The following is a 21243-nucleotide window of genomic DNA, read 5'->3' as shown; positions in this document are numbered from 1 at the left end:
AGAGAAAAGAGAGTTCAGTATCTTAAAAAGAGATGGTCATTCAATAATACCCAATAGTCAATATCCCATCAAACGTAGTTTCTAAAGTAATTATTTCTCTAATGTTCTTTTAATATATATTGTGTTAGGTGAACACAATAGCAGGAATATATATTTTTTCAGTTTGAGTCAGTACATTCCTGAGACTCAGACTTTATATATGTGACCACTTCTTATAATATGCTTAAATAGGATCTTGATTATAATAATGTGGTTGAGAGCGAAAGGAAGCCCACAAATGGTTAAGCTTCTGTAGGAAAGCACTCTGCCCAATCACATTTGTGTAATCTATGTAGTTTTCTTAGCTGAAGAAGACAAACATGTAAGGGAAAATATTTTTGTGAGAATCTCAATGTTTTTCCATCCCCACTAAGGGCCTGAATATTAACTTAATGTGTTTTGCACACAAACAGGCCATTCCAACAACACCGTACACAGACCATAACCAAAGTATGTATGTAGAGGGTTTTTACCTCACTACACAAACATAATCCATATTGCTTCCTTCCGCTCTCATCTATTTATATGCCAAATAAAATTTACAGTAGCTGACAGTCGCTATAATAATTAGCAATAACTTCAAAATACTGAAAATATCAAAATAGATATTCTCTTTTGCCCATCATATTTAGGAGAATTAATGGATGCCTCATGAGTTGGGCCATCATATATCTTCTTGGGTGTTCTTCACTTAGAAACCCACTCTACTTCTCCACATCAGTGCATATTAGGCCATCCTTCCTTCCAAGTATCTTAAAAATAAAATAAAGAATTTAACTGCTCCCAAGGAATAAAGTCACAAGTTTGCTACTGGAGAAACAGTGAATTATGTAAAGAGACTGATTAATTACAAAAGCTACCATCGATGATTTAACATTTATGTCATACTTAATCATCTTAAGCCATTTTTTTCTGATGCAAATGTGACATTTAGAAGTTACAATTTAAAAATTCATAGAAGTTTTAAAAAATAATATTTGCATAGATTTAGGCAAATATTTCCATCCTTCATGTGTTAGAAATCAACAGACCTAAAATGTCAAAAGAAAAAATTCCACTAGATTCTAAAATTTGGTTAGATAACTTGCTTACTCACAGTACTTAATTTTAAGTAGTTTTATTGGCATCCTATATCTGTGAATGATAAAAGCCAAATAAAATTCCATAGACTAAAAGGAAAGAGAAATGGTAACATCTTTAGGATTGAGCAAACTGCATACTAATCGCTGTTCTTTAGCGGACAATTCACCGCTACAATTAGCTACCAGCAATTTCTCAATGCTCGCTGCCTTCCAAGAGACAAAATCCAACATAATTTATTACTTCTATTTAATGAGATAATAATGAACATTAATTTATTTTCTTTTTCACTTTGCAAGAGTACAAGTTAAATACATTTAGTCTTAATTCCGCAAATGTTAGTTGTGTGCCCATGTTCCATACTAGTTATAGAATGCAAGAAAAATTGCAACTTGCTCATTAATCTATTATTCAAGGTTGCTTCCATTAACCAGGTATTTAAATCAACTTACACAGAAATATAAACCTCTAAAAAAAGGGAAACAATTTGTTTACCATAAAGTTATACTTGGGTATGAAAAAGAATTTGGAAGATGTTTTATTAGAAATATTTAAAATGTCAAGTAAGGATAGTGAAACAGTTAAAATTTTCAGGAGGGGAGAGCTGTGTGTAGGGAGGAAAATATTAGTAAGAAACATGGTAGAAAGTAGGATTATCAACATTTATAGTTAAAGAAATAGTCTAAACGTCCACTAAAAATGTATACCTGTATTTTATACTAGAAAGCTATGGGTACAATTCTTTTTTATGCTTGTTGTCAAATCTAAGTAATAACTTTGTAATTTTACATCTGTTGAATATACAGGTCTTTTACAGCATGGCTTAGAAGAGGTAAAGATCTTGGAAAGAAGAAATGAAATAAAGGTATGACTCTCCAAGGGGACTCACACTATCTGGCTTGAAAGTAGTACGCAGGTATCTAGAATACAGAAATAAAAGACACTGTGAGACCTGCATCATGTGAAAAGTCATTGGATTTCAGCAAATTACGGGATTTTCCTTAAGTTTCAGCAATCAGTGCTCATCGCGTGTAGCAGAGTTCCTCTTTGAACACAATTCCCAGGAGCACTTGGGATTTGTCACAAGATTCCACTGCACTAACTGACAATGAGACAGGGTAAAGAAATACAGGTAGAACTCTTGGCTGACCTATGTACTTCATTGGCAAAAGAAAAATTTTAAAAATTACCAGAAAACAATTCATCTAATCCTTTTCAGTGAAGAGAAATTCGTTTAGGATCAATGTTCTTCCTGTCAAAACTCTTTTTTGAATTTGTGCCATTCACTCATATGTGTTACTGAAAGCATACCCATCAGTGTTTATCTTCATGTCTTCCAATTATAGTTGTTAGCAAATGAGTATTATATTTACATCTATCCCAAATTTATTCTTGATATTCATAGAATCTTGGGAAAATGTGGTATGTGTGGGAAATGCCAACTTCAGAAAATCAGATCTAAATTCTTCAAACTTCTAGTTTTTCACTAGCTACTTAATCTAACGAATAACCCTGTCTTTGATAGAGGCTTACTAATAATGGCCTCCTTTTTATACTTTCTATGTTACATGTGCTATTTTAAAGTATCTTAATAATTTAATTAATGGACCCTGAGAAGTTCTGTGAAAGAGAGTTTGGGCACTGGGAAATATGAGTTTTAGTTCTGCCTTGTTGATGGAACGTAGGACAAATCACCAGATCTTCTGGAAGCTCAGTACGCTCAAGTAAAACTTAGAGTACCACTTATTTCACAAAAAGGTTGCCAAGCCTAAGAGTTAAGTCATAGAAACTGCAAAAATTCAGGGACAATTGATATAGAATATGTGAAAATGTTTAATGATTAAAAAGCGCTATATAAATGTGATATCATTATTATTATTCCTATCATTCTAGTTAATTGTATGTGTCTCCTCAAACAGATAAAACTCTTCAGAAGGAAAACATATTAAAAATATAACTCCAGGGCATTTTAAGAACCTTTCTTTACAGGAGTCCTTCTTTTAATTTTTCTTCTACTTTAACTAGGAAATGATGACCAGTTACATAAAGTCTCATGGGAGTCAGCTTATGCTGAGCTGGTCAGCGCCGACCAATGAATAAAAGAAATGAGAGATTTACACAGGAAAAAGAAAATGTAAGTAAGATGTTGAATGTCGAATGTTTTTCTTAATTATCTTTTCATCTTCCCATTATGATCATATGTTTGTTTAATATAAGAGAATTTTTAAGATGAAGACTGTCATAAGAATTGTGGAATTTAAAAAGCATTGATATTAACACAGAAGAATACATAGATGGAGCATTCTCTGGACATCTAGGTGACGTTTTAATAAAGTATAATAATGTCCTTTATGCCAGGAGTGTTGAAGAACAAGAAGAAGATGAGAAAGTGTGAGAATAGGACCTTTTGTGGGAAATTTATATATATATATTTCTAGATGATAATTTGTTTTTCAAAAAAAATCATTGCTATTAAGTCTTTATAGATCATGATCTAAAAATAAATTATGTACTACATTTATGAATAAAAGGATATAATCGATATCTGCTGCTTGGTATTTTTTCCCTAAGATTTCCCTTTTGTTGGTTCATTTTTAATCAACAGTTTTATCTAACGAATCCAGCCTTAATCTTCCCAAACTCTGGATATGCTAAGAGACATTCCAGAACACAGGAAGAGGAAAGGGGAGAGGGAAATTCCAAAAGAATGAGTTGCTTTCAGGATGAGGACAAAAACCTAAATCTAAATGTTGCCTTTACTTCACTCAAATATGCACAAAATATTCATGAAATAGTTTAAACACAGGTGAAGCCACTGCAGAAAAAATTTCCAAGAGTCTGTTACCCACTAATTAACATCCACTATCCAACATGGAAAGTTAGCAAATAGAGACAGCATGTGTTGAAGTTAATTCTAAATGGTTTTCAACATTTGTGGCATGTTTATATTTTTGCAGGATATGACTCAAAATTTGCTTTGAACTATTTTGCATTTCTTACAGTAATAAAGAGAAAAAGTTCTGTGTTCTTCCAATTCCCCATTCATATCTAGATAAAACCACAATTTCCTTCTTGAGTAACCAAAAATATAATTCAAAGAAATACAGAAGTATGTTTTAAGAAATTTGTATCTAAAATATCATCAATCTGACATACTTTTTTTAAATCCACATTTTCTTCATAATAAAAGCATCTACCATCTAGAAATTACGTTTGAGATCCTGATATTAATTTATCCAAGTATTGTTCATATTCCACGTCTCCAAAAGAAAATTAAATGTTAATTTAACATTAAATAGAATTTTAGAATTTTCAAAAACTCAATATCTAATGAGTGAGAAACGAAAACAAGTGAAATTGACTTAGAACAAATGTTTGCGCTAGGAAAGCACGATCGTGAGCACTGTGAAGAGATAGCAAAAATCTTTAAGAGCCAGTTTGTAATCACTCAGGAAAAGTTTGACCAAAACAGCAAATTTCATTTTTTACCCTCTTTGGGTTGTTAGATATTATTAAGTAAGCCCAATACTATGAACAGAATACATCTCGATTTTGGCAAGTTATTAGAAAAAGAATCTAAATGTATCCTTTCAGATATAAGAGATATATGGATTTTGGTGGAATTCACAGATGATAAAACAAATCTTTGTAAAAAGCGATAAATGACAGATTATTACAGCCTAAATAATGACATATTTTTTATCATCATGAGATTATGGAGACATAGTCATTTATAAATGTCAGAAAATTCCTTTAAAAAAAAAGTTAATACCACGCAGGGTCACATTCCAAAGATAATATTTGCATCAAGTGCATACCCCATTACACTCTGATGTAAGAACATTATTTGGAACCCTGGGTTTGGTTGTGGCATAACCCACACTTGACAGGGAACTTGGCAAACAAGAATATGTTCAGGGAAAGCATCAAAGGTGCCGAAATCTTTGTAAACTACACAATGTAAGAAGAACTGGCTGGAAGAACAGATTGAGTTTGGCTGGAAAACATAGTCTCAGATGGGACATGCTAAGTGCTGGCAACATCTGGAGATCAGTTAAGAGGACGTTTTGGGCTCAGGCTATTACCAGAAGACTAGAACTGAGACCAATGGGTACTAGTTGTGAGAAATATTTTTAAAAGATGTTTAACAAACATCTTCCAAAAGAAACAGGAAAGCTCTAGGAATACCAAGGGAAACTGACTAGTGCTCAACTCCCAACCTCATTGCTCTTTAGCTGTGTGTCTGCTGTGTACAGGAATACGAAAGTGAAAAAAAAAATGCACAATAATTCTTGTCTTCATAGACCTTATAGCACACGGAAGGAGACAGAACATAAATAACATCGGTAAATTACATAGTATAGTGGAAGGTGATAAGCACTATACGAAAAAATAAAGATATTTGAAGTTTTAAACAAGGTCAGGGAAGCTTCAATGAAAAAGTGATACATTGATTTATAAAGATTTATTAATTTAATAAACAGATACATTAACTTCATCAGTAATTTTTAATTAATTAATTCTATTATGAAATCCTTTGGAAAATGTGGTGCCCTCAACCGGAGAGTGTTATGGGCTGAATTATGACTCCCCAAAATTCATATGTTGACATCCGGACCTCCAGCTCTTCAGAGTACTTGGAGACAGGGTAATTAAGCTAAATGAGCTCATTAGGATGGTTTCTAATCCAATGTGACTGGTGTTCTTAAAAGAAGAGATTAGGACACAGACATGGGCAGAAGGATGACGATGTGAAGACACAGGGAAAAGACAGCCAAGAGACCTCAGAAGAAACCAACCCTGTCGACACTTGAATTTCAGACTCTGCCTCCAAAACTATGAGATATTTCCACTGTTTGAGCCACCCAGTCTGGGCTGCTTTGTCATGGCAGCCCTAAGGGAACCAATATAGAGAATACTGTAGTGTATAAACCCAGTCTAAACATTAAGTTTAGGATAATGCAAGATTGCATGGCCATTTTTACAACAACTCAGAAGCTTTTATAAACTTTACACTTAGAATTTATATGTAGATTTCAGTTTTTTCTGTATTTCTTTCAAAATTATATTGCATTAGAAATCTTAGACCTACTGGGTTTTCTCCCAATAAACTCCATTGATGAGATACAGTTTAACAAAAATATCACAAAGATTTCACAATGAATAATAGCATGCTTATGTTATACATAAACTTTCAGGATATGTGAAGTTTCATTTTTCTATCAATATATGTTTAATTAAATTTACTGAAGTTTAAAATAGCAACTCACAATCTTATAGAATGTTCATGTGCAACAGCAAACAGGTAATAATATCAGAATTTAGCTTTCTCCAGCCCATTCAAATCTTCTTCCGTAATAGCTGAACAAGTTTAGTACAGTCTTGCTGTAGACCTGTAATCAAGCTGGCCACTTACCAACACAGGCACTCTGCATGACTATGCAGGAAAAGCTGGATGCATATTTAAAATACTCTTTAATTTAAAGAATATTGTTTCCTATTCTTTTCTCTTGGATTTTCCTATTAGCGAAGTCAATTAGTTTTAGAGATTAAAAAAAGAAGTAAATGAATATACTTACAGGTCCTGTTAATTTAGGTGCTTTCTCGAACTCTCTACCCTCCTCCATTAGTGCTTCTTCGGTCCCAGGTAAAGAATCTATTTTCACAAAAAGAATGAATAAATTATAGTCACATATTGCTTATTGGCTCTGTGATACGCAAGCCTATTATGAGAAGGATAGTAAAGTGACTGAACTGGTTGTTGAAAAAGCATAGTGTTTGTGAGTTAAATAAGTGTGTACAATGTTATTAATTCAGCTTAAAGACAACCAATGAAAAATGTTAAGAATTTCTAGTTTAGAAGGACGTGGCAAAGTTTGGAATATGCAAGAACTGCTGCTCTCTTGGATAGAGCTAATTTTTTTTCTTTTTAGCATATCATCCAGCTAATTGTTGGAACTTATAATTAATGTTCTTTTTCTGGTTTGTAATTTTATATTTATTTGTTTTATCTCTAAACTGTCTTCTTTCTTACTTTCTTTACCACACAATTTAAGTATCGTTTTGTATTCTCTCTTTTTAAATGGGATGGCAAATTCTGAAAATTTTGGAGAAGGGTGCATATTGTTAAAATATTTTAATGGAAAGAAGTTGCGATTACTTAGCTTGAATAGATGGAGGAATGAATGAGTGGCTTTCAAATACGGGAGTAAAATGATGGCAACCCTTTCCATATGTCTGCTGAGTTAAATTAATTATAACAACAAAGTTTATACGGGCTATAAAAATCCTACGGTAAGAGTAGATATGTAGAGCATCTAGAAATAATTTGAGTCTTAATACCTTCTATTCGAATAAAAATTCAGTTAGAAGGAAGGAAGGCATTTTAAACCACTGAAGACTTAAAATTGATTTCTTATATTTATTAATTTTTAAAAGAGCCATATGAACCCCTAAAAGTTTTCCTTCAGATTCACATAAATATAAAGACAGATTTTCCTGTTGCATAAGATGTGAGCTCTGAAATAAAAATGAGAACATTAAATCCTTCAAGCCCTTAATGGCCACCCAAGACCAGGAGACAATGGAAAGCTCAGCATAAATCCATGAGCATAGTTTCTGAATCATGGAGCTCCCCCTATCTCTGATAATTCAGAATTCTACATGCAAGAAGAAAAGCTACTAAATCCCAGGGCACATAGTTTATCTAGATGTAGACGTAGATTTCATTTTAGAACATGGAATTCTTTCCACCATAAAACTGACTTGGGAGAACCACATATATTCTCAAGTTGTAAATAAATTTAAAAATTTAACCTACCACCCTTCCAAACAGAACATAGACAGTAAAAAGAAGCAAAATTTAATGAGAATTATACTGTGTCAAAATATTAATCTACTTACAAAAAGTATTTGAACCCTTAGTTACTAAAACCCAATTGTAAGAGTGACGATAGACTCTTTAAATTAGGATGTATAATTGCCATAATTTAAGTCTTCCAAGACTGAATTATAGTCTACTAAACTGTGAGCAAATACTTAGATAATTTTAGTATTCACTTAGTATTTTTCCTGTTTTATTTGTGTTGAAATTCTTCAGTAGAATACTGACTTAATAAGTAAACAATATTAAAATGTTCTATTCTACATTACAAAGCAACTTATTAGGAGAAGAAAACCAACTTTCTAGTGGGTTTGCTGATTTTTTAAGGTTAGAAATACTAAAACTGAGTTTTTGAGTTCTTCTTAGTGAGAAGTCCGTGGTTTTAAAGAGGCATTGTTGTTCTGTTTGAGTTTTTATGCATGTATATATTAATCAATTCGTTCACTCACTTATTTGTATATCTGTATATTCATTTATTCAACAAATATTATACGCCAGGCACTCTACTAGATGCTTTCAAAACAAGTTGAGCAAAATAATTATTAAGACTCTCTCTCTTTTACATTTTGTTCTGTTTTTGTTTTTGTTGAATTCTTCCTGATTATTGGTACCTTATCTAGTGAGGTCTAAAATATGATCAATTCCATTCAGTATAGTACAGAAGAACAACTGTAAAATCCTGCCAGAATATTTTTGAATGTACATATCTAACCATATTGAAAGTTGTTAAGTTGAAAGGACTCTGCTAAATAGTTCAAATCTGGTGACAGAAAATCAGTCCAACATGCTAGTAAGGAAAATAGATATCATGAAAATAAAACCTTCATGTTTCATGCTTGGAGTTCCATTTTTTAAAAGTATTTTAGTACACTGATTATTAACAATAATTGAGGGCATATGTGTAAAGTATTTTGCCCTGTCAACTGTGAACAATTTCTTTCATAAGTATATACAATTTTCAAAATACAGGCAATACATTCTCTGAGTTTCTTATTTTAAATCACATAGAGGGAAAATGACTCTCTGAATTGGTCAAATATTAGAGTTTACCTTGTCTCTTCATTTTAGAGAAGAAGAAACTGAAACGTAGAGAGATAAAGTAATTTTGTCAAAATCTAAGTCTCTGGCAGTACTTGAACTAGAACTTTGCTTCTTATTGTTAATTGGGCATGCTCATGGAAACCTAGAAATTTGTAGAGTTTATTACAATGTTTAGCTTTATTCACCTTTTTCCTGTCATTATTTTTATTTTTGCTGTTTGTGTCACAATAGGCTTTTTAATGCACAAAATTACACCTATGTATAGAAATATTTATGTTTATTGAGCTAAGCTCAATGTGGTCACACAGCTGACATAAAAGTCATATTATCACTTTTGAATAATTCCAATAATACTGAATTATTGGATCTAGTGATGTGACTAACTTAAATGGAAAATACTGAATCAGAAACTCATATTTTGGAATTTGCTAATTAAGTCTACTAATAATTGAATGCGAAGAATGTACAATATAAACAATTTAAGAAAGGAGCTTAAACACAATGAATACATTCCCGCCCTCCCTCCCCTTGCCCCCCATCAGTGGATGCAAGTAAATGTAATCAATATATTACTGATAAATTGTTTAATTTTCCAAAAAATTGAAATCCCTATAATTCTCAGTTATTCTATAGATGTGATTGCTGCAAGATACAGATTTGTAGATTGGTGAATTGGGCTGGTTCTGATGGAATTTTTTTTAAATAATGGGCTAATAGTTCAATAATATCTGTCTTGTGTCAACAAATGGCCAGCCTGGGCCACCCATTTTGCTGGTGACACACTGCCCAACTTGTGCTGTCGCTGTTAAAGGTCTATCATGAGAGTGTTTCATGTCATCGGGATTACGAGAAATTTGAATACTTGCAAACTATTATCATTTTTTGCATTATGCTACACTGGCATTGGTTGATGCTCCCAAAGCACTTTATTTTAAAGTGTTAATTAGGTAATATTGACATATAAAAAAGTATATGTAAAATAAATGTATGTATAATATATAGTATATTTAAATTATAAAGCACAATGATAAATACCCCAAACCTATCACTGAATTTAAGAATTAAAACATTTCCAATCATCTTTATATATCTGTGAGCAACTTCCTTATCCCATCTCCAGAATCCCCATCCCCCCTGAGGATAACCATTTTGAGTTTCTAATTCCTTTCGTTAAATATAGTTTTATCACTTATGTATGTTTTCCTAAAGATTGTATTACTTAGATTTGCTGGTTTTGAGCTTTACAAAAATGTCATCCTATGACTTGATTTTGTTCAATCAATATTTGTTTGTAAAATTCATTTGATTGTGAGCTACAACCTGTTCATACCAGACTGACCGAGAGACCTAACTGCCGTTTCAAATCAGTTGCCTGGAATCAACCACAGTGGGAGTGTTTACATCATAGAAACCATCGTCTCTACAAAACAGGCCTTCCTTTTGCAAAGAAACAGTTGTTAATATTTACCAGTGGAGTGTCTAGATTTTAAATTATATAAATGCTCAAGAGTTTAAGATAATGAAAAGTTATTTCCAAAATGTTTATACCCAAGTAGTGTATGACTTTCATTTTATTTGTCTTCGACAATATTTAGTTTTGCCAGATTTCTTAATTAATGGCAAATGAAAGGTGGCAAAACAGCATCTCTCTGTGGTCCTAATTTTCTTTTCCTTGATTACTAGAGTGGTTAAGCTTTTTGCAAATACTCACTGGTCAGTTGAGTTTCCTCTTCTGTGAAATGTCGATTTAGATCCGTGGCTTATTTTTCTATTGGTTTGTCGATCTCTTCTTTATTAAACTGTTGATGTTCTTTATATATTCCGAATATTAATATTTGATCAGTGATAAGTATATTTCAAATACATTTTCCTATTTTGAGGCTTATGTATTCACTTGTTTATGGCATTCTTTGATGAACAGGAGTTCTTAATTTTCCATAGTTGAGTATTTTTTATTTTTTTCTTTAATAGTTATGAATTTTTATATCTTATTTAAGATGTCCTCCTCTATCCAGATAGAAAGGAAATCTTTTGCTATAGTTTCTCTTTTAATTATCCCAGTTGGATGTCCGACTGCTTCCCACTAGAACACTGAATGATGAGGCAGTGATGGATGCCACTGTAATGGCGTTACGTGTGCTTATTTATCTATTCAGCAAATATTTCGAAGTGTTCTGAAATGAACTTAATATGCTAAGCTAAGGAATTTTAATTTTGTCTCATAAAAAATGGAGATGAAATAAGCGGCTTTATTTTTAGGCAGATAATGAACTGAAGAGGAGTGAGCTAGAACTCGGGGACTATTTCCAGGGCTGTTACACTAGACAGAGGAAGAGGATGAAAGTACAGACTAGGAAGTTTCAGGGAAAACGAAGAAGAGGCTGGTCTGGAGAGGAAATTCTGAAGTGACATTGACATGACTTGAGAATCATTTAATACAAGGATGAGAGAGGGAGAAAAAAAAAGCGAGTATAATATTGACACTTCTGCCGGAAAAAACTGAAGGGGTCTACGATATGCAAATGGGAGTAGACAATATGAAGTTCTGAAAACAAGCTGAAATTAGTGGCAAACTTTGGAGAGTAGCCAACATATATATATTTGACCCATTTGTACCTTAAACAGGCACAGACCTTAAGAGGCTGCTCCTCAGATCCCAAACTCCTTTGCCCTTCACCTTACACACGGCCCGAGGGACAGTCACATGACAAGCAGCCATGGTGATTGTGTGCAGAGGAAGCTGTTTGGTCTAGTTTCATTTTCTTTTTTAAATCTTTAAGCGCCAATAAAATTATGATAAATATTGTTAGATTTAAAACTTACCCAAAGAATGTGGGATTAGTTCGTCTGGAGAATGAAGTATTTGTGATGTCTCTTCTGTCCTTTCTGCCAGGTTATCTCCTTGAAGCCTAAATAATTAAAAAGATAATTAGAAATAATTAGAAATGTGAACTACATACTGTTGCAGGTCTGACTATGAACCTCTGGACTCTAAAATCAGACATGCTTCTTCAAAGTAGAAATAAAAATATACCAAAAATCTTTGTAATACAGTGTTTTTGATTTTCTAAACTTTAAGGAAAAGATCTTCATTTTTTTTCTCCTGGATACATGGGAAGGTTAGTCCAGGTAGATGCTGCATTTCTTCCTAGCCCGACTGGAGAAAGGCTTATAAGCAAATGTTTTTACTACTACAATGAGGAAGTGAGCAGGAGAAAAAGCAAGAGTCTACACAGCATGCAAGAGTCTACACGGCACGCCCACCGGACCGCCGGACCGCTGGGTCTGGGTGCACTGGAGGGCTTCCACGGTCACCTCGAGGTTTATCAAACCCAGTTCTCTAAATTAACCAAACCTGAGCTCTAAGGCCTGCGGATCAAGGTAAGTCTCACAGTAGGAGTGAAGACCCCGAACGCGCGAGACTGCCCGGGGTGCTGGGGGAAGCTGGGTCTCCTTGGAGAGAGGAAGGCTGTGCTGATATTTTCTGACAGTATGTTTCTGAGCCTCCGTATCCACATCTCTATAGTGAGAAAAGTAGACCAGCCAAATCCAATTCGAATGGCTGGGTTTATACTGCACTGTGAAACTCCTTCATCGAGCGAGGTGGAGCTCATCGATAAATGCTGGAACTCTGTCCTAAGAACAGCAGAATAAGCTCTGCCAATGCTGGAGGACATTACGTCACACAATCCAGAGATCAGAGTTTCTGCCAGTGCCTTACTTTTCCTTGCATTTGGCTGATGGCAAGTGCCCGCATAGAAGAGTGTGAACACATACGTAACACACAGCATTAATATTTTTTTAAAAAATCAAGTACAGTCCATAACTGTACCGGGCCCCAAAATAAAATTTTGAACTCTTTTATATCTCTGCTTTTATATACTCCAGTGAAATCACATAATCATTTGAATTTGACTTTTGCATATGCAAGCGTCTATGCACACCTCTCTTTACCATTTGTGTAATTATAAATATTTTAAATTATATTTCCATGTATATTCCGATATTAAATTCCACATATTTCTGTATATATTATACATTTATACTTACAATTATCTTCTATACCAAAGCCATATTTACTGTATTATAAGATTAAAGAATTCTCAAGGGTAATATCCTGATAAATATAATACTTTTTGGTCAAATATATATGATTGTATACTTTTAATTAATATTTTAAATTTTACTTTGAAAAAATATTACTTTTAAATGAATGACCTAGCTACATACATCTCAAATGTGCCCAACTATTTCTTCCTACCTTGTTTACTTCTAATAATTAGGATAAGTACTTCACTAATCAGCAATAACAAATATTCTTTTATTGTCTTTGAACCAGTTCAAAAAGATTCTCAAGGATAGAAAGTATGTAGGTACATGAGACATTGAAAGGTGTGAGTAAAAATTATTATTAAAAATTGACAATGAACTCCAATACATTTGGGCATTTAACTAGGTCAAAAACTTAAATAAAAAATAGATCTCCAACAAAGGCAGAACAACACAAGAAATAAAAACTAAGTTGTAATTTTTTTTTTGCTCATTGCAAGCTTCAGTAAAAAGAAATATTTATTGACCGTTTATTAATATGCTCAATAATAAGCCAAATGTTGTAGAGATGTAAAGAAATTGTAACTGTCCCTGATTTCAGAGTTCTCAATTTAGCTGAGTTAAAAAGACAAATGGCCATGAAAACAACCCAACAAATTGGGTGGCCTTAAAAGCTGGCTCATCTTTATCCAAACACTGCCCTCTAGATACCTGAAGAGCTGAGTTTACCGTGACTTGGCACCAGCTTGGCTGAGGAATGTTTCACAGCCCTGCCACCCGTGAGTGCCCTGCCAATCCTTCCGAGCTGTAATCCACACAGCCCTACTTCTGTAAGAGGTTAATAGGTGCTATGCAAACAAGGGCTGGGTGGGCAAGTCCGGGAAATGCAGTCTTAATAAAAGTTAAATCGTTTCTCTCCTAACAAGAGTTTTACTCATTCTCCAAACCTTTTTTCTTTGCTTTCTAAAACTCCTCCTTCATAGTCAAGACTCTTCTATATTCTCAGTCCCTTAACTAAATGTGTCCTGCTCCACCCTGTTGTAATTGAAAGCCTTTTCTAAGAATATTACACCTCTTTTTGCCTCTAAGAACACAGTACCTCCTCCCAAGGGAGGCTGCCTAACCCCTCCACCTCAGATAACGAGGATTATAAATATTAACCTGTCATCTTTCTGCCTATGAAAGCTTTGCTCAGGCTCATTTTTCTCTTCTTTGACTTAAGTGTCACTATTATCTTGAATAATTTTCATGTTCATGTGTGTTTATTCACTAACTTCAAAGTCCCTCCGTCTCAGATCTGGAAATCTTCTCTTCCACTTCACCCTGCCTAACCCAAGGACAGTCAACTAAGAACAGCTCCACGTCAGAAAGCTTTAAATCCAATGCTCGGTTCTCTAACAAACTCACCTCCTTTACGCTCTTTCACAGATGCACTGCCCTTAACACTTTCTCTTCAGTTAAACATAGATGTCCATTTTCTCTCTATTTTCTCCCAGTATCTGGCCTCTCCTGAGTCCCATCCTGCTCTACTCAGCTGGATTTGCTGTCTCCTCAGTTCCCATGCACCCATGTCTTCTTGTCATTACTGCCAACGACAATCGAACCCTGTGTTAATCCATCATTTTCTTGCACGTGCACAGCTGGACAATGCTGGAGAGAATCATGACACCCTAGGGTTGGTAAATACAAATCAATGGTCCCCAACTTTGAACTTGGGCTTCTTGGCTGTCATTCCTTCTTTCATTCCTTTCAAAGTCTTTTCAAAAATATCACCTCTACGTCATCCAGAAAAATTATGCAATCTGGAATAAAGACCTTCTACTCCCCCTCACATGTCACCTACAGAATTATCTTCATCTCCACCTGTATTCACCACCTTTCCAATTCACGGAGGTTGAGAGGACCTCTCTCTTATATAAGGCTTAGATCACCCAGTAGGCTAGTGATTTGAATCCCGTCATCTCATCTGTCTTTTTAACCTTAATTTATTTTATCCACCACCAGTCATTCTGCTCATCTCTACTGTTCATTTTCTACAGCATGTAAACAAGCTCACTTCACAATCAGCCTTAAAAAAAAAATTCCTCCCATAATTATCTAAAATATCTAGCTGTTGCTTCTTCTTGCTTATTCTTCTTTGATCCAAACTCCCTGAATATCCTTAACTGAATGCCTTTGATTCCATTCACTCCTCAATCTATTTTAATTTGGTTAGTGCTTCTAGCATTTTGAGATGACTGCTTCCATCAAGACTGCCTAACCTTCTAATTGCCAAAAACAATGGAAACTTTTAAGACCCCGCTTTCATCTAATCTTCAGCTGTACTTTGTGTGAATACTCTTTTCCCACTCTATACCATCTCCCTGAATCAGCTCATCCACTCATGGCTTTTATCACATGTAGGTTCAGGTCTTCCAAATCTTTATCTTGAGTCTTCAGCTCAGAATTGGTGTACCCAAATTCTCACAGGACAATTTATTTGGATGTACCATAAGCATCTCCAAGGCAACATGTCCAAAAGCAAACTCACGTTCATCACCATCCTTCCCTGTACTACATGTGGCTAATCATCCCCAGCCTTGCTAATCACACTGCCTAAAGAGTTTCCTTGAAGCCATCACTTTTTCTTTATGCAACTACTATGATTTTGCTGCTCATCTTGATTCGCCTGGATTGTTATATAGTTGCCTCACTGATACTCACAAAAAATCCATTTTCTACATGGCTACCAGAAAGTTCAAAACAAATCCAACCATGTTATCCTTATGGTTTAAATATTTAAGTGCAAGAGATCCTAATGCGAGTATTCTTAGAGGACCATTGACAGGTTTTAGTAGGAATGACACTAATTCACAATAAATGGAATGAAAAGTTTTTAGTTGATGTTCTCTTATTTGGACAGAAAGACAGTAACTTTAACCACATTCTCAAAATAATCCTTGACTCAAAGGAGTTTAAGAACTACCATTTTTATTGGCTTTTCATCGCCTGCGAGATGAGTTATGGTTTCCTTACCAAGTCATCTGAGTCTCTCTATTGCACAACCCCTACCTGTCTCTGCAAATTCATCTTGGATATTCTACCATGGGTTTTATGCTCCATAAATTCCAAACTGTTTTCACTTTTTGGCAGATATTTTGTTATTAAGATTCTGTGTCGTTATATAATTTTATCTAGCAGAATTTACTTTCCCTTCTTTTACTATGTGGCTTAAATCTAGTTTTTCATTTTAGATTCTCCTCTTTTAAGAAGCTTTTCTTCCAGAAGTCTTAGCACCTATGCAAATCTTTACCAGAACCTTCATTTTACTATATTTTAACATTTGTTTAGGTGTCTGTCAACACACTCCAAGTGTCTTAAAGGCGTGAGTTTTACTTTTCATATTTTTATATTCCTAAAGCCTAGCTTAGATTGAGCTTCATACACTGTAAACTCTAAAAGAGATTCCAAAGGTATTTTTTAGTGATCGGCTCACCTTGGAGATAAGGGGTGGGGGGTGGGGGGAAGCACCCAACTTATGTGTGAGAAATTTTCTACAGAATACTATAGAATAGTTATATTATAGTCCCTTGAAAAGAGGTAAAAATCATCCTGCATATATTTAGAAGCAAGCAGTTCTTAGCCGGTTTCACCTTAATGTGGAATGTGAGATAGAGGCTTATGTGTGAGGGGGTGTATGATCTGGAGGCAGGAGTGAGGGGCACAGGAGGAAAACACAGAAGGAGTGAATGCCAAAACAAGCATGTGTTATTGACTCAGCCCCTGTACAGGTGGCTGTTGCTCAATACCGCAAGAATTCTAAGGATCATTATGAAATGTGTCTACTTTAAGGATGAAAGGGTAAAGCATTTGTCCATAGGCTCCTGGTAAAGGGTGGTCCTTGAGTACTGATACTCCTGAACTTTTGAGTTACACATACACTAGTACTAGATGATTCTCATTGGTCATCTCAGGGCAGGAAATGATATATAAAAGATACCAACATAAATGAGATGCCAGAGTTGCACCTGCACAAAGATGGTTGCCAGAAGCATATGAAGAACTAGTAGCCAATAAAAGGTGAGGTGTTTGAAGCAGGGTACATATGGGGCCAATAAAGATAGTAAATATGTTTGGGTTTAAAATAAATGAATCAGACTTAATTTGATACTGATCAGTGAGACCTGGTTAGAGGAAATGCTGTTATAAATATTATTAAATTCTATCTCCAAGTTTGTGAGTCAGCAATTACATTCCATTGACCAGTCCTAACAGTGAATAAGCCAGTGGAAGATGCTACCCCCAGAGACTTCTGCAGACCCTATCATAGAGCCAGTCACAGTACCAGGCACAGGTGTGTGGTCCGCAGACATCTGTTAAGGGGCTGAAGCCCTTGGGTCTTACAAATAGCCTTAAGGAAGATGAACCAGAACCAGTCAAGAGAAAAGAGGTCAAAGTTCATTCAAGGAGACTGGAAGCTGTAGCAATGGTTCAAATTTTGCTTGCTTGGGCCGGATCAAGTAGGCTATTCTACAATATCATTTCAAAATCTGATGCGGAAATCTGATGAAAGTAGGAAGCCAGTGGAGGATTCTGAACAGAGGAGTGATGTGATCAGACTTCTGCTTCAAGAACGTTCACGCTGCCTGCTGCACTGAGCGCAGACGGCAGGAGGGCAAGCATGAAAGCATGGAGATTCTTCAAGGGGCGATGCCACCAATCTGGAGAGATGAGCATGGCTTGCCCAAGGGTGACAGTGGCAAAGGTGGTAAGAAGTGGACTTATTCTGGACAAATTCTGTAGCTGGAGCCAACAGTACCACTGATAAATTGGGCTTGGGGAGGTGAGAGGAATAAACAATAGCGCCATTCTTCTGTCTTGAGCAACTGAAACTACCATGTTGCCATTTGTGGAGATGCGGAGGCTGAGGGAAAAGAAAATTTGGTGGGGAGTAAGTAGAACTCGACTGCAGACATGGTAAGTTTCAAATGCATTTTAGATACGTTAGTGGAGGTGTCAAGAGGCAGCTGGATCTCCACGTGGAGATGCTGAACAGACCGAGTTGTGGGGTGAGGCTTGGCCTTTCTGGGTTCCAAAATCTCTATGAAGAATTTCAGAATATCACACACTACTCTTTAATTCAGCTGTTTTGAAGAATATGGTACCTGTTTCACTGGAAAATAAATGTTACATCATAAGAAATGTTGACGAACCACAATAAACAGTTTCAGTTTAAAGAAATTTTGAACACTGTTTTCAAAAAGTCTAGAAAATTAACTTCTTTCCCCTCCACCGTCTGCTTTTAATTCATGAAGCCTCTTTCATAACTACAGTCATCGAGTTATTTCTAAGTCTCTTTCTAAATGTTAATTTTCCATTTTAAGATTCCAGTATGTGCCTCAAGAATCACTTTTTCTGAGAAAAATTATAGCAACTCATTGTCACCTACTCAATTTTGAAGTCTAAAAAAAGCCAAAATTGTCCTCAACATCGAAAATTTACAGGGGACCTGGAAGGCGAAGCCCGCGTTGAGCGCCGAGCCTGCAATCTGGCGCGGGGCCTGCATGGGTCTGCATGATCCCTCCATAGACTCTGCAAGCTCCCGGGGTCAGAGGCCAGGTCTGAACCCCACACACCTTCAGGGCCTAGCACACCCATTTACGCGATGCCCCACCAATAACCGTCTAATTTAAATGGCGCCTATCGGCAGTCACTAAGCACTTGTCATTTTTCTACCCTAGAAAAATGTCCCTGCAGCCATACGGAAGTCTGCCACCCTCCACCCATGTCCCAGTTCTTCAGAAAATTAATTACCCGGACCTCCTTCCTCTCACTCACCCTTCCAAACCACAGGCTGGACCTCCGCTTTCTCCCTCAGCCCAGGCCTCTCCAGTCTGACTCTTGGGAAGATGGTCTGCTTACTTTGACTCTGGCCCTTTGACACTGCCAGGTCCCCTCAGCAGCATCCTGTGCCCTAGACACAGCTCTATAACCCGGCACCTCCGGCAAATATTCTTCCCCTGGTATCTCCTTTGCCAAGAGAACATTCCCATCAGTGCCTAGATTTCCCTTCCTATTTTAGCGCTATATGGACTTAAAAATCTCCCTTCCAGCATTCGTTTGGTAGGCACGCTGGCTGTTTCTTGCCTCTTGCTGTTTATGTCGCGGGAGAGTCGGTAACAATACATCAAGATGAAGCATCTTTCTCCTGAGAGCGGAACAGATTAGAATAACACTCTCCTCCCCAGAGGGCTTTCTTTATATTCTGCTTTCTAAATTCTCTCTTATTCACGAGAACCTCTGGACATTAACCTCTAAAATATGATGATTGATGGTGACACCGAGATAAAAACCATGCTCTTTCCTGTGAAATTTTCCTTTTAACTTCCTATCTCTTGAAAGTGAGATACGGGCCTGCAGAGTATAACTCTCTAATCAAATTTATAGTTCTCTCATGCATACCTGATTGCAGGCATGTAGCTGCCACAGGTGGCCTCTTATCTGGGCTGCTAATTACTCTCCTGGCAGAGGCTTAAGAATTTTAAAACCAAATCTAAAAAAAGCATCCATAGAGAATTGATATGCTTTATTTTCAGACTCTTCTGCTTTACCTCAACTCAAATGCAAAATGTCACCCCAAAATATGGTAAAGAAGATCTGGCATGGAGCAGGGCTGATTTTTAGCCTATCTTGGGACGACGAAACCAGATTTTCCAGGCGGATATAACTAGGATGTGGGCCACTAACTCACACTCCTTGGCCCAGATTATTACGCACACGAAGGACAAGCATGGGGACATTCCAACCTTCCTGAAATCTGAGGCAGCCATGAGAAAAGATCACATATAAGTTGCCAGACTGCTCTGGAGCTAAGGAAGCTCCAAAAGCAAGCAGCCACACAACGTAACGTCTGAGCCAGAGGCAGCCCCGGGCACTAAAATCTCAAGCTGTCTTCGGCATCACTATTAATGCACATTTTAAACCAGATTTCATGTCTACAAAGTGATCTGGTGAAGCGTGGGTATGCTTTCAGTCTACTATCATCCCTCGAGAGGACACTGCTTAAAATCTAGTTAAATCAAAACAGGCAGGTAAGGTCCTTATTTGACACTGTAGAGCTGTGGTCCTTCATTTTTTAGGCTGCTTTGGAATCACCTAGAGGACTTCTTAAAACACAGGTTGCTGGGCTCCCCTTCCTCTTCTCCTTCCCCTCCTCTTCCCCACCCCCTTCCCGCCTCCCGGGATTTTCTGATTCAGAAGGTCCGGAGTGTAGCCCCGGAATTTGTGTTTCTCCCCAGTTCCCAGGCGGTGCTGACACCGCTGTCTGTGGCAGTGGGACTGCGCCATGCCTGGAAGGCCAAAAACAGAGAAGACTCTACCAGAGGATGTTGTTGATATATTCCTTTCTCTAACTTGCCGGGTATTGACTTTTAGCTGAACACTAAATTCTATGTCCAAGTGGGTAGGATTCCATGTTACTGAGGTGAAAACTCTCAGAATCAGACTCCATCTGAGTCAGGACGCTGCACAGTGAGCCAAACTCAGAGAACGGCTTGGTCAGCCGTCATCCAGCCCAGCAGCAGCTGTGAGGGGTCTTGCTAAAGCACTGATTTCTACAAAATGGGATTGTGAGGGGAGCCAAAACACGTTTTTGAAAAACTGCCAAAACTTTGTTCCTTCCTTTGCCGTTCCTTCCTTTAATCAGAGACCCCTTACTCATGGTACTGAAAGCAGAGGCTGCCTCACATATGTACCTGATGGAAGACGACCCCTCTTTTGTAGGTCTACTGGGAGCATCCCTTAGACTGCTGACTTCTTTTGTACGTAGCTGATCCCTTCCCCTTTCTCTGGTGGTTAAAAGCAAACTCAACGCTGTCAGACTTTTCTTTGCCGTAGCGCTGGAGGGGACAATATGCCCCCATTGCCTAAGTTGGCTGGTTTATGTTCCTTTCTTTGCTTTTTCCACTTCATAAGATTTGGAATAACTGGAATTAACGATGATACTGCGAGTCAGCTACATGCGGTATCATAAATTCTGAGAAATTATTGCTAGATATGAGACCAGCATGGAGTAACAGCGGGCAGCCTCACAGCAATCCATCAGAAAGTTGTACCTTTTTGTGAGGAGAAGACGAAACACACCAGTGCCATCTAATTAGGAGGGATGGGGG

General features: G+C 36.6%; 1 protein-coding gene across 1 annotated transcript in view; it reads right to left on the bottom strand.

Moving 5' to 3' along the window:
• CUNH8orf34 (chromosome unknown C8orf34 homolog) overlaps window positions 1-21243 on the bottom strand; it is a 273416-nt gene that overhangs the window by 58426 nt on the left and 193747 nt on the right. Inside the window, 2 exon segments of the mRNA XM_039841814.1 lie at window positions 6699-6775; window positions 11867-11952. Coding sequence (XP_039697748.1) covers window positions 6699-6775; window positions 11867-11952 — 163 coding nt within the window.

The sequence above is a fragment of the Pteropus medius genome, unplaced genomic scaffold (genome assembly GCF_902729225.1).
Source record: "Pteropus medius unplaced genomic scaffold, Ma_sr-lr_union100, whole genome shotgun sequence".
NCBI lineage: Eukaryota > Metazoa > Chordata > Mammalia > Chiroptera > Pteropodidae > Pteropus > Pteropus medius.
The sequence above is the reverse complement of the archived record's forward strand: the minus strand, read 5'-3'. Positions and strand labels throughout refer to the sequence as shown.